The 18,926-nt window shown below is 41.5% G+C and overlaps 1 protein-coding gene across 1 annotated transcript in view; it reads left to right on the top strand.

The window, feature by feature from the left end:
* Nucleotides 1–6,600: 6,600 nt before the first annotated feature.
* The window catches only part of ANKRD28 (ankyrin repeat domain 28), a 228,353-nt gene continuing 216,027 nt past the window's right edge, over nucleotides 6,601–18,926 (top strand). Inside the window, exon 1 of the mRNA XM_077811314.1 lies at nucleotides 6,601–6,729. Coding sequence (XP_077667440.1) covers nucleotides 6,703–6,729 — 27 coding nt within the window. The 5' untranslated portion in view covers nucleotides 6,601–6,702. The remainder of the gene's footprint in view (nucleotides 6,730–18,926) is intronic.

The raw sequence follows: 18,926 nt of genomic DNA on the forward strand, positions 1-18,926 counted from the left end.
TGTATATATGTATTATGTATGCATATGTGTATATAATATGTATAATGCCACAATCCTGCAAACGCTTATGTATGTCCCATTAACTACACATTTACTTAAATTTAAGCATATAGGTGTTTCCAGGACCAGTTTTGCAATTTTTATGTTTAGTTTTCTAAAGACTTTTGTGTTTGTGTTTCTGATGAAAGAAATGCAATAATTTTAGTACCTGTGCCCAACGGTGAATTTCATGTATTGTGAAAGAACTTTTTTCCATTTAGGAAGAGAACTGTCTTCCTTATATGCCTTTTTGTATGGATATTCCCATCTCAGTATTTTGTTAGTACCTGAAAACCTCTCTTTCTCTTTCCCCTTTTATTAGACGTATTCAGAGAGATTTGCAACGCTTCCTAATACCCGTTTTAGTGCCACTTTTCTATGGGTTAATAAGTTACATTACATAAAACCTACATGCATTCACTAGGTGAACTAGTCAGACAATAAGGATTCAAGTGCTACACAGTTCTATCTATCCTTCACCACATACAACCACACCAATATCACCATGATGGCCCAGTGCCTGGATGAGATCAGCTGCTGGATGAAGAAAAGGTGTCTGAAGCTGAACCTAAGTAAGACAGAACTGATGCTGGTGGGAAGAGGAAAGCATTTTAAAGAGTTTACAGCCATAGTACAGTCTCCTTTGGTTGAAGCTACGCATCCACAATTGGTCAACTACTCTGTCTGTAGTTTAGGAATATTCTTGGGTTCCTCATTGACACTGTCATGCTTGGCTAGGAAACTTCATCCCTTCTTGGTGGATGATGATCTGGCCTCTAATTCAAAATTGATTTAAATCAGTTAAGTAGAAAACCTTGATTTAAATTGATTTTAATCTTGTTTTGCATTTGTTTAGTTTTGTAGTTATTTTGCTAAAGAAAGGTGAATTGTCATTGATTGGTAACCATTAGAGCATGTTGATTTGCGAATAATTATAATCCTTACACAAATTTTTATGTCAGAAAATGGTAAATAATATTTAATTACTAGACGATGAATAATTTTTAACTCATGACTTGTCAAGCTGCAGTTGGATGGACATTAGTAATCACTTAAAATGCACAAAAACAGCTTTTCAAGTTTGTTTATTAGTTAAATAAGACTACTTTAAATGTGCTGGACAAATAAGATCAAAAAGCTTATCAAAATATGTTCTGCATTTAAAATTAACTTATTTTATTAAATAAAGTATCTGTAGTTAGTGAATTGAATTGATTTTTCTGTTGATGATGTCCTTCAAGATTAGAACTAGTAGATCTCATCTTTCCACACCTCATTTTACTCATAGATGGCAAGAGGAAAACAAGCTATACTGCTTTTTCAACTCCTGACTGGTTTATCAACTTTGAAAAAAATAATAATTGAACTGAACTAACTGGATAAATTGAAATGAAGAAAACATTTTCTCTGCACCTGCAGAAGCAGCTACTGCTTTCAAAAGCTGGTCTAGCACTTCAACAAACTCTGATTCCAGGTGCTTAGCCAGAGATTTCCACAAGTTTCATGGTTTGACTGCCTCTAAAACTTTGGCAGCAAACATGTATTGCTTGACTATGGTTTTTTAATTTAATTTAAATTACTTTAATAGATTATAGTAAGTTTGGGCTATACTATAGGTTGTCATAATTTCAAATTTAATTTTAGATCAACTTTAAAAAAATGGATTTAACTTTCATCGGAAAAATCCATTTAAAATAATCACTTTTAGAAATTATTGGTTTTTATCCACTGTGCCTTTATCACTTCTTGGCTGGCTACAACAATGAAATATACCTGGTCATCATGCCTTCAGCTCTTAGAAAACTCCAACTAGTACAGAATGTGTCTTCTCAGCAACACAGGCTATTGCAAAAACATCAGACCTGTCCTCTGTTCCCTATACTGGCTTCCGATAGAATTTCAAATCAAGTTAATAGTCTCTGCTCTTATCTTTAAGGCACTCAGTGGCCTCGGCTCAGGATATCTAATGTCTCATCTACACGGTGCCTTAGTGTATAACATCAAGGATGTAAATTCTACTGCCCACCAGTGTGTCGTGCACTAAGTGGCATGGAAGAAAAGGAGTACTTGTGGCACCTTAGAGACTAACCAATTTATTTGAGCATGAGCTTTCGTGAGCTACAGCTCACTTCATCGGATGCATACCGTGGAAACTGCAGCAGACTTTATATACACACAGAGAATATGAAACAATACCTCCTCCCACCCCACTGTCCTGCTGGTAATAGCTTATCTAAAGTGATCATCAAGTTGGGCCATTTCCAGCACAAATCCAGGTTTTCTCACCCTCCACCCCCGCACACACAAATTCACTCTCCTGCTGGTAATAGCCCATCCAAAGTGACAACTCTCTACACAATGTGCATGATAATCAAGTTGGGCCATTTCCTGCACAAATCCAGGTTCTCTCACCCCCGCACCCCCCTCCAAAAAACACACACACAAACTCATTATCCTGCTGGTAATAGCTCATCCAAAGTGACCACTCTCCCTACAATGTGCATGATAATCAAGGTGGGCCATTTCCAGCACAAATTCAGGTTTTCTCACCCCCCCACCCCCATACACACACAAACTCACTCTCCTGCTGGTAATAGCTCATCCAAAGTGACCACTCTCCCTACAATGTGCATGGTAATCAAGGTGGGCCATGTCCAGCACAAATCCAGGCTTTCTCACCCCCCCCCCTTTTTTTTTTTTCCAGGGACACACACACACACACACAAACTCACTCTCCTGCTGGCAATAGCTCATCCAAACTGACCACTCTCCAAGTTTAAATCCAAGTTAAACCAGAACGTCTGGGGGGGGGGGGTAGGAAAAAACAAGGGGAAATAGGCTACCTTGCATAATGACTTAGCCACTCCCAGTCTCTATTTAAGCCTAAATTAATAGTATCCAATTTGCAAATGAATTCCAATTCAGCAGTTTCTCGCTGGAGTCTGGATTTGAAGTTTTTTTGTTTTAAGATAGCGACCTTCATGTCTGTGATTGCATGACCAGAGAGAACAACCACATACCACACAACAGAACCACTAACCCAGGAACTTATCCTTGCAACAAAGCCCGTTGCCAACTGTGCCCACATATCTATTCAGGGGACACCATCACAGGGCTTAATAACATCAGCCACACTATCAGAGGCTCGTTCACCTGCACATCCACCAATGTGATATATGCCATCATGTGCCAGCAATGCCCCTCTGCCATTTACATTGGTCAAACTGGACAGTCTCTACGTAAAAGAATAAATGGACACAAATCAGATGTCAAGAATTATAACATTCATAAACCAGTCAGAGAACACTTCAATCTCTCTGGTCACGCAATCACAGACATGAAGGTCGCTATCTTAAAACAAAAAAACTTCAAATCCAGACTCCAGCAAGAAACTGCTGAATTGGAATTCATTTGCAAATTGGATACTATTAATTTAGGCTTAAATAGAGACTGGGAGTGGCTAAGTCATTATGCAAGGTAGCCTATTTCCCCTTGTTTTTTCCTACACCCCCCCCCCCCCCCCAGACGTTCTGGTTTAACTTGGATTTAAACTTGGAGAGTGGTCAGTTTGGATGAGCTATTGCCAGCAGGAGAGTGAGTTTGTGTGTGTGTCCCTGGAAAAAAAAAGGGGGGGGGGGTGAGAAAGCCTGGATTTGTGCTGGACATGGCCCACCTTGATTACCATGCACATTGTAGGGAGAAAAAAGAAAAGGAGTCCTTGTGGCACCTTAGAGACTAACCAATTTAAATAATTTAAATAATTTAAAATAAATTGGTTAGTCTCTAAGGTGCCACAAGGACTCCTTTTCTTTTTGCGAATACAGACTAACACGGCTGTTACTCTGAAACCTGTCATTGTAGGGAGAGTGGTCACTTTGGATGAGCTATTACCAGCAGGAGAGTGAGTTTGTGTGTGTATGGGGGTGGGGGGGTGAGAAAACCTGAATTTGTGCTGGAAATGTCCCACCTTGATTATCATGCACACTGTAGGGAGAGTGGTCACTTTGGATGAGCTATTACCAGCAGGATAGTGAGTTTGTGTGTGTGTTTTTTGGAGGGGGGTGAGAGAACCTGGATTTGTGCAGGAAATGGCCCAACTTGATTATCATGCACATTGTGTAGAGAGTTGTCACTTTGGATGGGCTATTACCAGCAGAAGAGTGAATTTGTGTGTGGGGGGGTGGAGGGTGAGAAATCCTGGATTTGTGCTGGAAATGGCCCAACTTGATGTTCACTTTAGATAAGCTATTACCAGCAGGACAGTGGGGTGGGAGGAGGTATTGTTTCATATTCTCTGTGTGTATATAAAGTCTGCTGCAGTTTCCACGGTATGCATCCGATGAAGTGAGCTGTAGCTCACGAAAGCTCATGCTCAAATAAATTGGTTAGTCTCTAAGGTGCCACAAGTACTCCTTTTCTTTTTGCGAATACAGACTAACACGGCTGTTACTCTGTAACTGGCACGGGTGGATCTTGCTGATGTGCACTAAAATTTCCTTAGTGTACACTACAGTAGTCCTATTTCAAGCAGTACTCTCTTAACTGCCTAAAGTACTGGGATGAAGACTCTGGTTGATAACTATGTGTATCTGGCACAATAGAACTCACTATAATAAGAATATAGCTCTTGTGTGTGTGTGTGAGAGAAAGAGACCAGCTCCTGAGAAATTTTCTGAGAGTGTGGAATGAACTCCCCTGGGAATTAAGGACTATCACAAACTTTTTCACCTTCCTTTCTAAGTGCAAGACTCCTTTCTTTGACCTTCTTTAACATAAATACATAGCAACATATATATATTAAAAATATCCAACTCCTAAAAATAGCCCCTTTTTGGTATGTGTGCATCTGTGGCCCCTGGAAGATAAGAATCATATCAGAGACCCTACATATCTTAACATAGGACTCTGCAAAAGCTAGGACTGACTCTGAGCATTCATAGTTAATAACAAAGCTATTTGTTTATGCTTTTGCCTAGAGGCTCTTCCCCCTAAAACCTTACCAAATCAGGACATTCCATTGCACGTGTTTCTCCCTTTGTGGGAGAGGATGAGAGAAGTAACACATGACAGATGTTAATCAAGATGCTGAGATACAATGTTGATGAGTGCAGTGTAAGTAGCTCCTTCTTACTTCATTGACCACCTGGAGCTCAGTTGTATTGGGCTCAATGGGGCCACTGGTGGAATGAGATGCTGTTAAGTATAAATAAAGAGCTTGGTATCAGACCCTAAATGAATCCCAAGTTAGAATTTGGTTGTTTGCAATACAAGTTTCACAAAGTAGTTCTGGTTTCTACTCAAATTACTTAACTTCTCTGACAGTTTCTGGAAAATATCTCCCATATCTTCTGAAACTTTGCCTTAAAACCCAGGCAATATAAAACCCCCCGCCCCCCCCCCCCACATAGAGGAGGCTCCAATTGGCCTCATGACAGCACCTTGGTTGTCACCTCCACACCCTAAACCTCACTCTGTGACAAGTAAGGTGCCCATATTTACCAAAGTAAATCTGGGACACTGTGGGGGGCTGGCCTGAGATGCATGACATCACCGTTCGCCTGTACCTCCACACAGGGCTGTCCCGAGCCACCTGGTGTTGCTGCTTGCCCCAGCCCCATGCGACAGGGATTGGGGCTGACCACCTGATCCCTGCACTGCCCTGGGCCGGCGGCTCGAGCCCCGCTGCCCAGCACTTCATGTCACCACTGGCCTCCCGAAACGTTTTGCTGCCCCCCACTAAGGGGGCACAACTCGCTTTTTTGGCAAAACTGGGCATTTGTTCTGTTTGCTCTTGGCGACTGATCAGAGCAACGTGCAACTGGCAAGAGCAAAGGGGACAAATGGCCATTCTTGCCAAAAAGGAAAAAAAAAAAAAAAGTCATGACGTCTGGGACAGGGTTTAAAAAAGGGGACTGTCAGCCCAAATGGGACGTATGGTCACCCTAATGATAACCCGCTCCCCTGCGAGGCGCCAGACGGGCTAGTACAGGAGCTGAAGGTCACTGGGGCACCGGAGGCTGGGTCCTGGTTCCCCCGCGAGTCGCTGCTTTGGGGGAGGGAGATGAACCCGCATTTGGTGGCAGCAGTGACCATCCCGGCGCCTTCGGGGTTTTCTCCCCAGGCGGTGGAGGGGCAGAAGTGGGGGGGGGATAATTGCAGTTCTTGATACAGGCTCAGCCCCCCCCTCACGCCCGTCACCCTCTCTCCTGCCCACCTCCCTATCTTCGCCTCCCGCCCTGTGCCCCGAACCTGCCTCGCCCACCCCCGCTGCTGCTCCTCGCCAATCACACGCTAGCTCTCCCTGCCCGGCCAATCGGGTCTACTCTTACTCCGCCCCAACCCCTGCTCCTGGCCCAATAAGCACCGCCCTTGATGGTGAGTGGCGGGCCGGGGGGGTGGCTGGGGAGCTGCTTTGCAGCCGCCCGAGTCTAATTCCGGAAGCTGCCTCTGAGAACGACGCGGGGGCGGGGCAGAAGGGGGCGGGGCAGGAGGGGGACTTCCCCCTCCTCATCCCCGCGCGCGCGTTTCCTCAGGGCTCACGGCTTCCCCCTCGGCGCCCGGTGCGGAGCCTGTGCACGGGCTGATCGGCCCCTGGGAAGAGGCGGGGCAGCCGGAGTCAGTTGGCGGCCGGAGGCGGCGGCTGGTCGGTGTGGCGGCCTCGCCATGGTTTTCCTTAAACTCCGCGAGCAGGTGGGTGCGAAGGGCGGTGAAGCGGCGCCTGCCTGCCTCCCTCCCTCCTTCATTCCCGGCCCGGGCGCGCACCCTGCGTGTGTGACAGGCTCCGGGGGAGGCCCCGTGGCTGCGGGGGGGGAGGGGGCTGCCGGGCCCCGTGTGCGCGGTCGGGCTCAGTGCCTGCCGCTCCGTGCTGGGCAGGGGGCTGGGGGCCCATGTGCTCGGTGCGGGCGAATCTCTTGTTACCCTGCGGCGTGTTTGTGAGGGGGGCGGGCGGGCTCGGCGCTGCCTGTCCCCGCCCCCCGGCTTCTCCCGGGTAACCGGCCCGGGCCGAACAGGTGACCGCGGTGTCTGCCCTTGCCCGCCCACATGCCCAGCCGCCCTCGTTCCCGGCCACACGCCCGCTGGCCACCCTCTGAGGTGTGAGAGTGACTAAAGGGGTTAAATAACACGCCGACATGTGACTGCCTTTCACCATGATCACTTTAAAAAGATACCCGCCTTGCTTTCTCCAGTTCTAGTGTCTCTGACGCTGGAAGTCCGCCCTGCTTTAATGGCGTGGTTGTATTCCTGATCATCCGAACCATTCAGTTTTTGTAAAATCCTTTGGAGAAGGAAGGTACTATGTTAGTGGTGAGCATTGACATTGGTCTGGTTCTGTGTCTAAATCTTAGTCTGTCTTCTCCAGCTGTACAGCTAAAGCTCCTGGTTCAGGCCTTCATTTCATGCCTTGACTTCTGCGAACTCCTCCTTGCTGGCCTTGACAAATTTCATTGTGTTCCATGTACCCAGTTAAAATGCTGCTACAAAGATAACTTTCCTGGTTTGTTGCTTTGACTGCATTACAGACCTTTGTGTCGGTTTGCTGGCTCTCTCTTCTCCACCCCATCAAACACAAACTACTTGTCTTCATTTCTAAGGCCCTCTCTGGCTTACCTCTCTTTTTTTACACAGTAGGAAGATGCTGACTTCCCACCTATGTTCTGCCAATAGTGCCAGTTTTGATTTAGGATGTTTGTGCTTTCTACCATGCTGCCCTTTGTGCATCAGCCATCTCAATAAAAATCCACAAAGCCAATTATATTGTCCACCTTAAAACAATTTGCTGTGATGCCTACAAAAATAGTTGGCAGTGGTGAAGCAGCTGATGTGATGTGCTGTGGACCACTGCTTATCATGCTAACCAGTATCTCCTCATTACATTGCGCTCTCTGTATATTTGTATCCATGTGCATCATGTTTTACACTTAGATTGTAAGCTCTTTCAGGCAGGGGCCCTCTGTGTGTTTACTTGTACAATGCCTAGCAAGATGGGACGGTGGCTACTGAATTATAAATAATTGTCTTGATTGTTGTCAGTAAATTAACAAAAACTCAGATTTAATGGAAGACCTGAAATTTAATTAGTAAGTCTTATAAGACCCCAAATACATTTAATATTCACAATAGTTATTTTGGGCTTTAATTTTATGATCACTTTATATTGATTTCTTCTAACTAAGCAAAGAAGAGGAGGCTGATTTGTTCGCATTTATATGACATATAAGTACTTCATACTAGAGATTCCAAGCTGTCAGGTGTACAGGTACAGAATGAATAGGGCCCTACTAAATTCTTGGCCATGAAAAACACCTCACGGAACGTGAAATCTGGTCTTTTGTGTGATTTTTATCCTATACAGATTTCATGGGGGGAGACCAGTGTTTCTCAAAGTGGGGGTTCTGACCCAAAAGGGAGTTGCAGGAGGGACACAAGGTTACTTTAAGGAGTCTTGGTATTGCCACCCTTACTTCTGTGCTGACTTCAGAGCTGGGCGGCATACCATGGTACCCTTACTTCTATGCTGTTGCTGGCAGTGGCTCTGCCTTCAGAGTTGGGCTCCTGGCCAGCAGCTGCCACTCTCCAGCTGTTCAGCTCTGAAGGCAGCGCCAGCAGTAGCAACGCAGAAGTAAGAGTAGCAGTACTGCACCCGCCCTCCAATAAGCATGTGACCCCCCCATAACTCCTTTTTGCGTCAGGACCCCTACAATTACAACACTGAAATTTCAGATTTAAATGGGTGAAATCATGAAATTTACCATTTTTAAAATTCTCTGTCCATGAAATTGACCAAAATGGACCATGAATTTGGTAGGGCCCTAAGTATGAAATAATTTCTGGAGTAATAATCATATCCGTGCAATAGCATGTAAATTATCTCTTTGAATTTCATTACTGTGCAGCAGGAAAAAATAGCAGTGTGGTTGGAGCTTGGCCTCTGGGTACTACCACAATACAAAGAATAATTAATTTGGAGAAATTAAACATTTATAGGAATGTCAGTTTGTATAGATATTTTGGTATGAAAGTGTACTTTCATTTCCAAAGAGTGAGGGATAGAAGCATCTTTTGAAGAAAATACGTTATTAAAAAGATATATTAATAGTTGGAGTTGTGTAGTGTTTGTTGATAATTGAATGCCAGCTGTCATTGAAATCGTGTGAAAACTTGGAAGATGTTCTGCGTTGCTATGGCGTGTAATTTTTAAGCCCATTTAGTGAGTTGTGTGTATAATTGTTAAATAATGGAAATTTATTTTTCTCTTTATAGTAAGAATAACCTTTGGATACACTGCTACTTAACAAAATGAAGATTTTTGAGATGAAAGATCTTGCTCTCTTCCCAGCTGGTGGCATGCTGCTCTCACCTTGCTACTCAAATAGCCATCTTTTGGATTGGTCTCAGTGATCTGCTGTGATAGCATCTCATGTGCCTCATTTAGAATTTGTGATGCTCTACGAGTTAGGTGCCCCATTAAAGTATGTTAAGTTTTTTGTTTTAAATTGGTATTGACCAGCCCCACCTGAAAATTAACGCATATTTTTGGGGGGATAGTGTTTGGAGGAAGCAGTTATTCTAGGGTACCATATTAATAGAAGTGTCAAATGCTGCATCATTTCTAGTATTTGCTGCCAAGCTGTAAACTCCAGCATTCAGTAACTGTAAATTGTGGTTATAGTTAAATCTGTTATATATGAAGTTATTGTGATAAGTTTTATGATTCTTGTAAGTACTCTTCCTTGTGAAAGTACTAGCTTTATTCAGTCAAATTAATAATATGCTAGTGGAACTACATAGATCATAGTGCTGGCAATAGGTACCTATAGTGAAGAACTGAATAGCCTGACTAGTCCTGTTAGTAGCAGTCAAACTAAAGGTCTGCTCTAGCATTCATTAAAATCAATGGCAATTCTGTTAACTTCAGTGGGTGTTGGGTCAAGTCGTTAGTTGGTGTATGTCTGTACTTTGTTCTTTGAGAAACCCATTTATTTCAGTCTAGTTTCTATTAGACATCTGTCTAGTTTAGTTAATGCATATTAATACTCTTGTCAACTTTAACAGAAATTAAGGATTGAAAAACTTAGAGTAAGGAATAATGTAGTTTGTTCTCCATCAGTGATCCTTCTTTAGGGGGCTCAGGTATATTTGTAGTAGAACGGCAGAATGTTTGTACTGTTGATAATCTTGTAACTTTTGTGGATAGAGAATTTCAGTTTCTGGAGTATCACATCTGCACCTCCTACAAATACTAAAAAAATTGTCTAAACTTTTTTTGGGTTGAAACTTTTCTTCATTAATCCTAATGTGGAACTCTTCTTGCTAGGTCAGCACTGAACCAGTGCCCCAGATCAGGGGCACTATGCTAGAGGAGATAGTATCTCTTGAGTGAGATGTGAAAATGGGGTCACCAATCTTTTGCTCATTTAAAAAACAAAACAAAATAAAAAACTAACCTTGCCTCTCTTCATAAGAGAAGAGATGTTAATTCTCCTTTATCCTGGCAGAAGACTGTTCTGATAAGACAAAGTGAATACTATATTGAAGTTATTTGTGTGCTGTTAGAGATACTGTGTTTTATTCCAGTGATAGCTACACGTCATTGGTGGGCAAAGTGATTGCTGTACAATCCAATTAATAAAATATTAGATAAATGCAAGGTCATTCTCATTCGTTCAGCAGAGATTGGTAACTTTCCGTGGGCAATGGAGCTGGAAATGTGACTTGGTTCTTTGGACATCAGCCTATTGTGTAAATGTTGCAGAGCACTTCTGATGCTCTTCTTAGGTTGATTTCTTTTGGGGTTAATTTAAGTTTCACATATGACAATCCTGAGTTGTGTTAAGCTTTCAGACTGTCTACAAAGGATGTATGTTAACTGTGTAACGGTCACTCTATTGTCCAGCAGAACAAACAATAGAAAGGGGGGTTACAGGATGAAGGGAACAGTAATAAGGTTACATAAGCCATCAGCACATACAATTTTATTGTTCCTTATCATTTAAACATGTTAGGTTTGGGTTTCTGGGCCACTGTCCTAGCTACCATTAGTTACAGCAGAAGTGGGTTTTGAGGACACATTTGGAGGAGGAAAGGGTTGTGAAGTCATCCAGTGTGTAATATGGCAACACCTGTGGTCAGAAATCACTCCACCAGGATATTTGTTGAACTCACAGGGTGAAATCCTGGCCACATTGAAGTCAATGGCAAGACTCCCACTGACTACAGTGGGAGGCGGGGATTTCACCCACGGAGTCAAACTGGGCTGTGGAGTTCTAGCTGACTTGGCTGTGGAGTCTCATAGGGCCAGAATTTGGTACAAAATGCCTTGTTCATAGCAGTTCTAGAGATATAATAGTTTAGGCTCAGATTCTGCATGTGATAAATGTAGTGCACTTTTGAAATGTGTAAATGTTTTTCTATTACAGCCAAGCAAATGATGAGAAAACAACCTGATGTTTAACTTGCATAGCAGAGTATCTGCTAATCATTGTGGAAAGTAGATCCTTTCAGTATATTGAGTCCTTTCTTAGTTCCAGGCTGCTTGACTGTACAAACTTATGTGGTACTTCATGCAACTTGTTGGGTGGCATCCTAAACACATCTGGCACCAGCCAGTGTTCTTTTTTTTTTGGCTCTGTACTGTGCCCATCACCCTGGTGTCAGATGCCACATGTTCTGCCTTATTCCAGAAAGGCTTACCAACAATTTTCATGGTATTCATATCTGCCTTCCCTTCACTTGGAATGGAGGTGACAGTACCACACACTGCATACAGTAATGCTTGATATCTGTAGAGTGGCTGATCAGAGTAGAAATTTGTTTTAACTTTTTAAATAAAAGCAGTTTACTTGTAGTTGCAGTTTTCTCTGCATTCTGATATGCCTCAATTAATGAATAAAACTTCCTCTTTGTTAATCCTCATAGCTTTTTAGTTGTCTGAGAGAATATTTTGAGTTGTTGATTTGGTATCTTGAAAGCCAAATCGTGTTTGTCTCCTTTAGAGTTCAGTCATAGAAGTATTAGGAAACCCTTGATACATTGAGCAAGAAGCAAGAGTTTACTTGTCCTATGAACTAAATTTTACAGAATTCTAAATATTAAGGTTGTATGCATGCACCAGAATGTTTTGTCAAGTATTGCTTATTCTAAACAGGTAGATAAATGATTTTTAATTTCAGAAGACCTGCAAGACCATACTTTCCATAATAATCTGTTACATGCCTGTTAGTACACTTAATTTCAGTACACTTTTTTTTTTTACTGAAACCTGGAGACCTCTTCCATCAAAATCTATAGCCACTCATTGCGTTCTATTCTAGCAACAGGCTAGCAACAGATTTGTGGCAAATCTCATTGAACACTGCTTCACTATAACTATTAAAGACTGGATCCTCCATTAAGACATCAATATTTAAATGGTTCACATGCTGTTTTTTTTTTCTTCCCCAGGTAAGGGGAGAAGGTTAAGGCCTGTGATAGTGGCCATTGAAGGCCATCTGTGCACTGCATACTTGCCAACATATTTTACTTTTCTGTTGGACTACTCATTAGGCTATGTTTAGGATGCATTATTTCCCAGAAGTCAGACTCTGCTTCATGGAATAAGGCAGAGAATTAGAAGTGGCTGCATGAAGCTATTAGGTTGACCACTTACCTCGAAAGTGCATGTCCTGATTTTTTTTTTATTCATTTATCTTTCTCGTAGCTAAGATGGATCTTATTTGTTTGGCAGTTAAAAAAATGTTTGCAGTGTCCTCATGAACACTGAATGCTTACATGGTTGCTATTTTCATTACTGCTAGTGTTAAACTTTATTCTTGGCATGAATCCTGAAAAGGATTAACATCCAAACTATCCTTATTGGACTAGGAAGATAAATTGCCCCATTGGGATGGGGGAGGGGGAGAAGAGCCGCTGTTGTTCTGGGGTGAGAGGGGAGCATGGAAATACCAGTTTTCACTCTTTAAACCCTGTGCAAATATCAAATTTTGGAGAATTCATGTCTCTTCCGTATTAGATTTAAGAGGTTGCAGTTGGGTTAAAAAATCATCTAAAATACCAAGCAGCAACAAAAACAAACAAGCCCAATAACAACCTCCTTTCCAATCTCTTAGGAACTTTTTTTGGTTGCTTTAAAAAACAACCACCACCAACCCCAACCCCCCCACACTTAAAACTTGCATCTAAACTACATTAGACATCAAAATATTTTCCTTTCTTAGTATTTTCTTCAGACTTTCTGATAATTGGTGCCCTTGGGTTCAGAATCCATATGCATTGACAAGATGATGTCTGGGCTCAGGTAGCTCAAAGAACCTTTCCCTTTATGGAAGAGACAGCTGATCCATCTCAGTACACAGAGCTCAGGATTGCTTCCACTCCATGGTCCTTAAATATAAAGCTATTAAGGAGTACCTAGTATCACAGGTCTTTGCTGTCTTTGAGTAAATGGACCCCAACAAGAGGGAGGGAGGATTTTGAGAGCCACTGATTTGGTAACAAGACCTTTTCTTCAGATGAGAACAAAAACCCTAAACAAAAGCCCTGGGCTTCCACTCTGATCTGAAGAGCAGATCCTTTTGACCTCTGTGAGGGCATAAGGGTCCATTTGTGCAGATCCAATTGAAGGTTTGCAGGTGTGTTAGTAGCCAAGGATCTGGAAACAAAATAAGGCGAACCAAACCGTGCCTGTCATGCCAATAAAGAGCTAACTTCATAAAAGCTTCTAGAAAAATTGCCAGTATCTGCTGGAGTCTGCAAATCACTGTGAACTTGGAACTAGCAAACAGTCCCTCCTTCCTGTACGGATATTAACGTCCCCAAAACTCTGTTAGTCTGTTCGTTGACCAAGAACCATTGGGAAAGAAATGCATCTACTCTTCTACTGCACTTCTTGTATATCTTCCACTTTCTCATGTCTTTCAACATTTGGCCACAGTCTTTTTCCTAATCCACTGGAATTTTGTGAAGCCAAATTACTACTGGATATGATCTGTTTTCTTGTTCCTACCAACTTCTTTCTACCATATTTCTTTTATTTTCCTCTTGCTTTTATTCTGTCTTTCCTATTTCTGGAACTTGAGTGGGAGACTGAAGCTGCCTTAGTTACAGTGGCTAACTACTTAAAGTTATTTATGGTGGTTGTGTTTACATAGAATCATAGAATATCAGGGTTGGAAGGGACCTCAGGAGGTCATCTAGTCCAACCCCCTGCTCAAAAGCAGGACCCATCCCCAATTAAATCATCCCAGCCAGGGCTTTGTCAAGCCTGACCTTAAAAACTTCTAAGGAAGGAGATTCCACCACCTCCCTAGGCAACGCATTCCAGTGTTTCACCACCCTCCTAGTGAAAAAGTTTTTCCTAATATCCAACCTAAACCTCCCCCACTGCAACTTGAGACCATTACTCCTTGTCCTGTCCTCTTCTACCACTGAGAATAGTCTAGAACCATCCTCTCTGGAACCACCTCTCAGGTAGTTGAAAGCAGCTATCAAATCCCCCCTCATTCTTCTCTTCCGCAGACTAAACAATCCCAGTTCCCTCAGCCTCTCCTCATAAGTCATGTGTTCCAGACCCCTAATCATTTTTGTTGCCCTTGGCTGGACTCTTTCCAATTTCTCCACATCCTTCTTGTAGTGTGGGGCCCAAAACTGGACACAGTACTCCAGATGAGGCCTCACCAATGTCGAATAGAGGGGGACGATCACGTAATAATTTATAGTATAATACAAATCATACTACTAAATTATTTGACATATTAAAACTGCAAGTAAATCTAAATAAAGCAGCTCCTCATCTTTGAGTGCAACTGATATCCTACTGCATATATTGTAAGACTCATAGACTTCAAGGCCAGAGGGGACTATCAAGATTATCTAGTCTAATTTCCTTCACATCACAGATTACAGAATCTCATCCATCCACTCCTGCAATAGGTCCATAACCTCTGTCTGATTTACTGGAGTCCTCAAATCTTGTTAAAGACTTCAAGTTCTAGAGAATTTACCATTCACTCTAGTTCAAACCAGCAAGTGATCTAGGCCCCATGTGGCTGAGGAAAGCATAATTCATCCAGAGTCTCTGCCAGTTTGACCTGGGTGAAAATGCTTTCCTGACTCCAAATATGGTGATCAGTTACACCCTGATTATGTAGGTGAGACCCATCAGCCAGAGACCTGGGAAATAATCCCCTGTAGTAACTCAGAGCTTTCTGCATCGAGTGTCCCATCTCTGGCGGTTTTGGAGATATTTGCAAATAGCAGTTGTGGATGGGCTATGTGCCATTGTAGGCACCCTCATCATACCGGGCCCTCCATAAACTTATCAAGCTCAGTCTTAAAAGCAGTTAGGCTTTTAGCCCCCACTGCTCCCTTTGGAAGGCTGTTGCAGAACTTCCCTCCTCTGATGGTTAGAAATGTTTGTCTAATTTCAAGCCAAAACTTGCTGATGGCCTGTTTATATCCATTTGTTCTTGTGCCAAGATTAACCCTTAACTTAAATAATTCTTCTTCCTCCCTGGTGTGTGTTCCTCTGATGTACTTATAAAAAGCATCATATCTCCCCTGAGCCTTAATTTTGTTAGGCTAAACAAAGTCTCCTTTTGTAAGGCAGGTTCTCCATTCTTTTGATCATCCTGGTAGCACTTCTCTGCACCTGTACCAATTTGAATTCATCATTCTTAAGCAACAGAGACCAGAATTGCACATAGTATTTCAGATGAGTGCCTGATATGGTGATTTGTACAGTGGGAACAACACTTCCCTACAGGGTGGATAAAAATCAATGATTTTAATTTTTTTAATTGGATTTTTTTTAATTTAAATCGGATTTTTTGATAGGTTTTTTCCTCAAAGCATTTTATCTGAAGATCGTTTTAATTAAGATACATTATAGCTCAAAGATCTCATCATGGAATAGGGATTATAAATTCTAATTCTATAGTATGAGACAATATAGTCATGTAATATTTAAGAAAAATTTTGTAAATGTGTTTCAATAGTTCAAGTATTAGGGACCCAGTCTTCTGGGGTTGCAGGGGCTTCTGTGTAGATTATTAAGGTTAATCTTTCTATCTACCCAATGGGGCTCAGTCTAGAAGATACCATCAGAGATGCTTAGTTTTGCAGTTCTCAAACTGTGGATTTGTGTCTCCAGAGATAACATGCTTGTTAACGGAAAAAATGTTTTAAAAGAAATAAATAATATATAGAGGTGAGAAATAACAGACCTCAACCCTATTGTCCCTCTGCAAATTTGTGTACACCGAGTCAATCCCTTACCTTTCTCTAAAAGTCCAAAGTTTCAAAAAGTTCAATGAATAGAATATTGTTGGGGACGGAATAGATCTGGACAAGGAGAAGAAGTCTGGAGATAAATGTGAGAAGGGAGGGAGAGGCAGTAGACACAAAAGTGAGACTGTTTGAGCTCAATATTCCAGAAGTCTTAAGGTCTTTCTGAATGTAGCCTTCATTGATTTGAGATCTACCATATGATTCTCTCACGAGAAGGGAAAACCTATAACATCAGCAGGCCGTAAAAGAGACCCAGTTTGGGAATATTTTAATGAAGTGCCTCCACCTGTGGGTAAGACAGGCATGCGTGCAAAATGCAAACAGTGCAACAAAGAAATGCAAGGCCTGGTTGACCGAATGAAACAACATCATGAGAGGTGTTCCTTCTCTGGGGGAAGCTGCACTGAAGATAATGAAAGGAACATGTCTGAACATGCAAGATCTTCAGGTTGGTAAACTTTTTTTATATCATACTTCTTTCTTAAGGACTGTCTTTCGTCCTCCTGGAGTGTTCTTGGAGTCTCATGTTTGAGCAAAAAATATAGCTGTTACTGTATGGTACTATCATTTTAGATGCAGTTGTGATAAAAAATAAATAGCTGAAATAGGCAGATCTTCCTTTTACAATTTCACCTTTAAAGTAGTACTGAGTGTCAGTAAATGCAATGAGTAATACTAAATGAGTAGTATGGTAATAATTAAATAACTGCATTGTCTTATTTTGTTTAGGAAAATCCATCCTCAACATACAGGATTCTAAAGACTATCCACTTTCAAGATCACCATCATTTTCTATAGTTTCAGAGTTATCTGCCAATGATAGTGTTTCAGTCACATCATGTATGTCACATTGCCACAGTATATCACCTGTAGCAAAAAGAAAAAAAAATCTCCATCATCCTGAAACAACCATAGATAAGTTTGTGGTAAGAACCAGCAGATTACAAAAAGAGGTAATTGATGAAAAAAATTGCCCTGTTTGTTTATGCAACAAACTCTCCTTTCTGTATGATCGAGAACCCTCACTTTATTAACATGGTTCAGTCATTAAGACCAGGATAAAGTCCACCCAACAGAGCAGATGTCGCAGGTGAATTACAGGATAACATGTATGAAAGAGAAATTGAGCAGTGTGCGAAAGGTCTAGAGGGTAAAATTGTTAACCTGAGTCTTGATGGGTGGAGCAATGTCCACAATATTCCTGTTGTATGTGCTTGTGTGACAACAGAAGGGAATGTCTTCCCTACAGAAACAATTGATACATCAGGAAATGCACACACTGCAGAATACTTCTAAGAAGTAGCAGTAAAAGCTATAACAAACTGTGAAAAAAAAAAATTAAATGTCTAGTATGTAGCTTGGTCACAGACAATGCTGCAAATGTATCTAAGATGAGAAGAAATTATTTAGAATAATAAATAATTATTTATTATATAGAGAGTGAAGAGAGTCCCAAGCTAATAACATACGGTTGCAGTGCTCATTTGCCTTCCAGCCAAAGATTTCAGTGTTCCAGAGATAAAGGCTAATGTTGTTGAAATTGCAAAATACTTCTGTAACAACCACTTTGCAGCAGCTGCTCTGAAAAAAGTGGGAGGAACCAAGCTAACTCTCCCACAAGACGTGCGATGGAACTCAGTAGTGGACTGTTTTGAGCACTGTATCGAGTACTGACCTAATTGATGACAGTTTGTGAACAAAATCGTGAAAAAATAGATGCACTGTCACAACAAAAGTTCTCAACATTGGGCTTAAGAGAAATGTTGAACACATGCTGAGTTACCCTGAAGCCTATTTCTGTAGTCTCGAACAAAATGCAGGGAAATAGCTGGTTTGTTGCTGACGCTGTTGAAATTTGGAAAGAACGGAGTGAGATCTTAAAAAGAGAAATATGCAATGAAAGAGTTAAATTACAAGCATTAAAAAAAGAATGGGACAAGCACCATCTCCAGGTCATTTTCTTGCAAATATTCTCAATACTCGGTGCCAGAGTCAAACCTTAACTTCTGAAGAAGAGGAGTTGGCTATGACATGGACATCCAGCAATCATCTCTCCATAACGGCAGCTATAATAAACTTCAGAACTAAGGGTGAACCATTCAAGAAATAAATGTTTGCTGATGATGATTTAAAGAAAGCCACACAAGTGAACTGATGGAAGTCACTTAAGCACTAGGATTCAGAGACTGTTGAAGTGATAATCTCACTTTTAACAGCAGTAGCTTCTTCAGCCAGTGTAGAAAGAATATTTTCTTCCTTTGGGCTAATTAATTCCAAATTGAGAAATCGTTTGGGACCTGAAAAAGCAGGAAAGCTTGTTTTTCTTTTCCAGATTATGAACAAACAGGAAAGTGAAGGTGAAGACAACTGAGTTAGCTGCATTAGCCAATATTTTAAGTTTCTCATGTTGACCTGGCTGATAGTCAATTTAATTTTTTTTAATTTCATTTATTTAGTTAAAAATAATTTTAACAACCTGATTTTAAAAAATGTGAATGTTTAAATACAAAAATTCGTATGCTTGTTTTGTTAAAATATTATGTTTTCTGTTGAAGGGAAAAAATAATCCAGAATACAGAATGTTGTTTTAGTTAAATGTCAGT

The sequence above is a fragment of the Eretmochelys imbricata genome, chromosome 2, assembly GCF_965152235.1.
Source record: "Eretmochelys imbricata isolate rEreImb1 chromosome 2, rEreImb1.hap1, whole genome shotgun sequence".
NCBI classification, from domain to species: domain Eukaryota; kingdom Metazoa; phylum Chordata; order Testudines; family Cheloniidae; genus Eretmochelys; species Eretmochelys imbricata.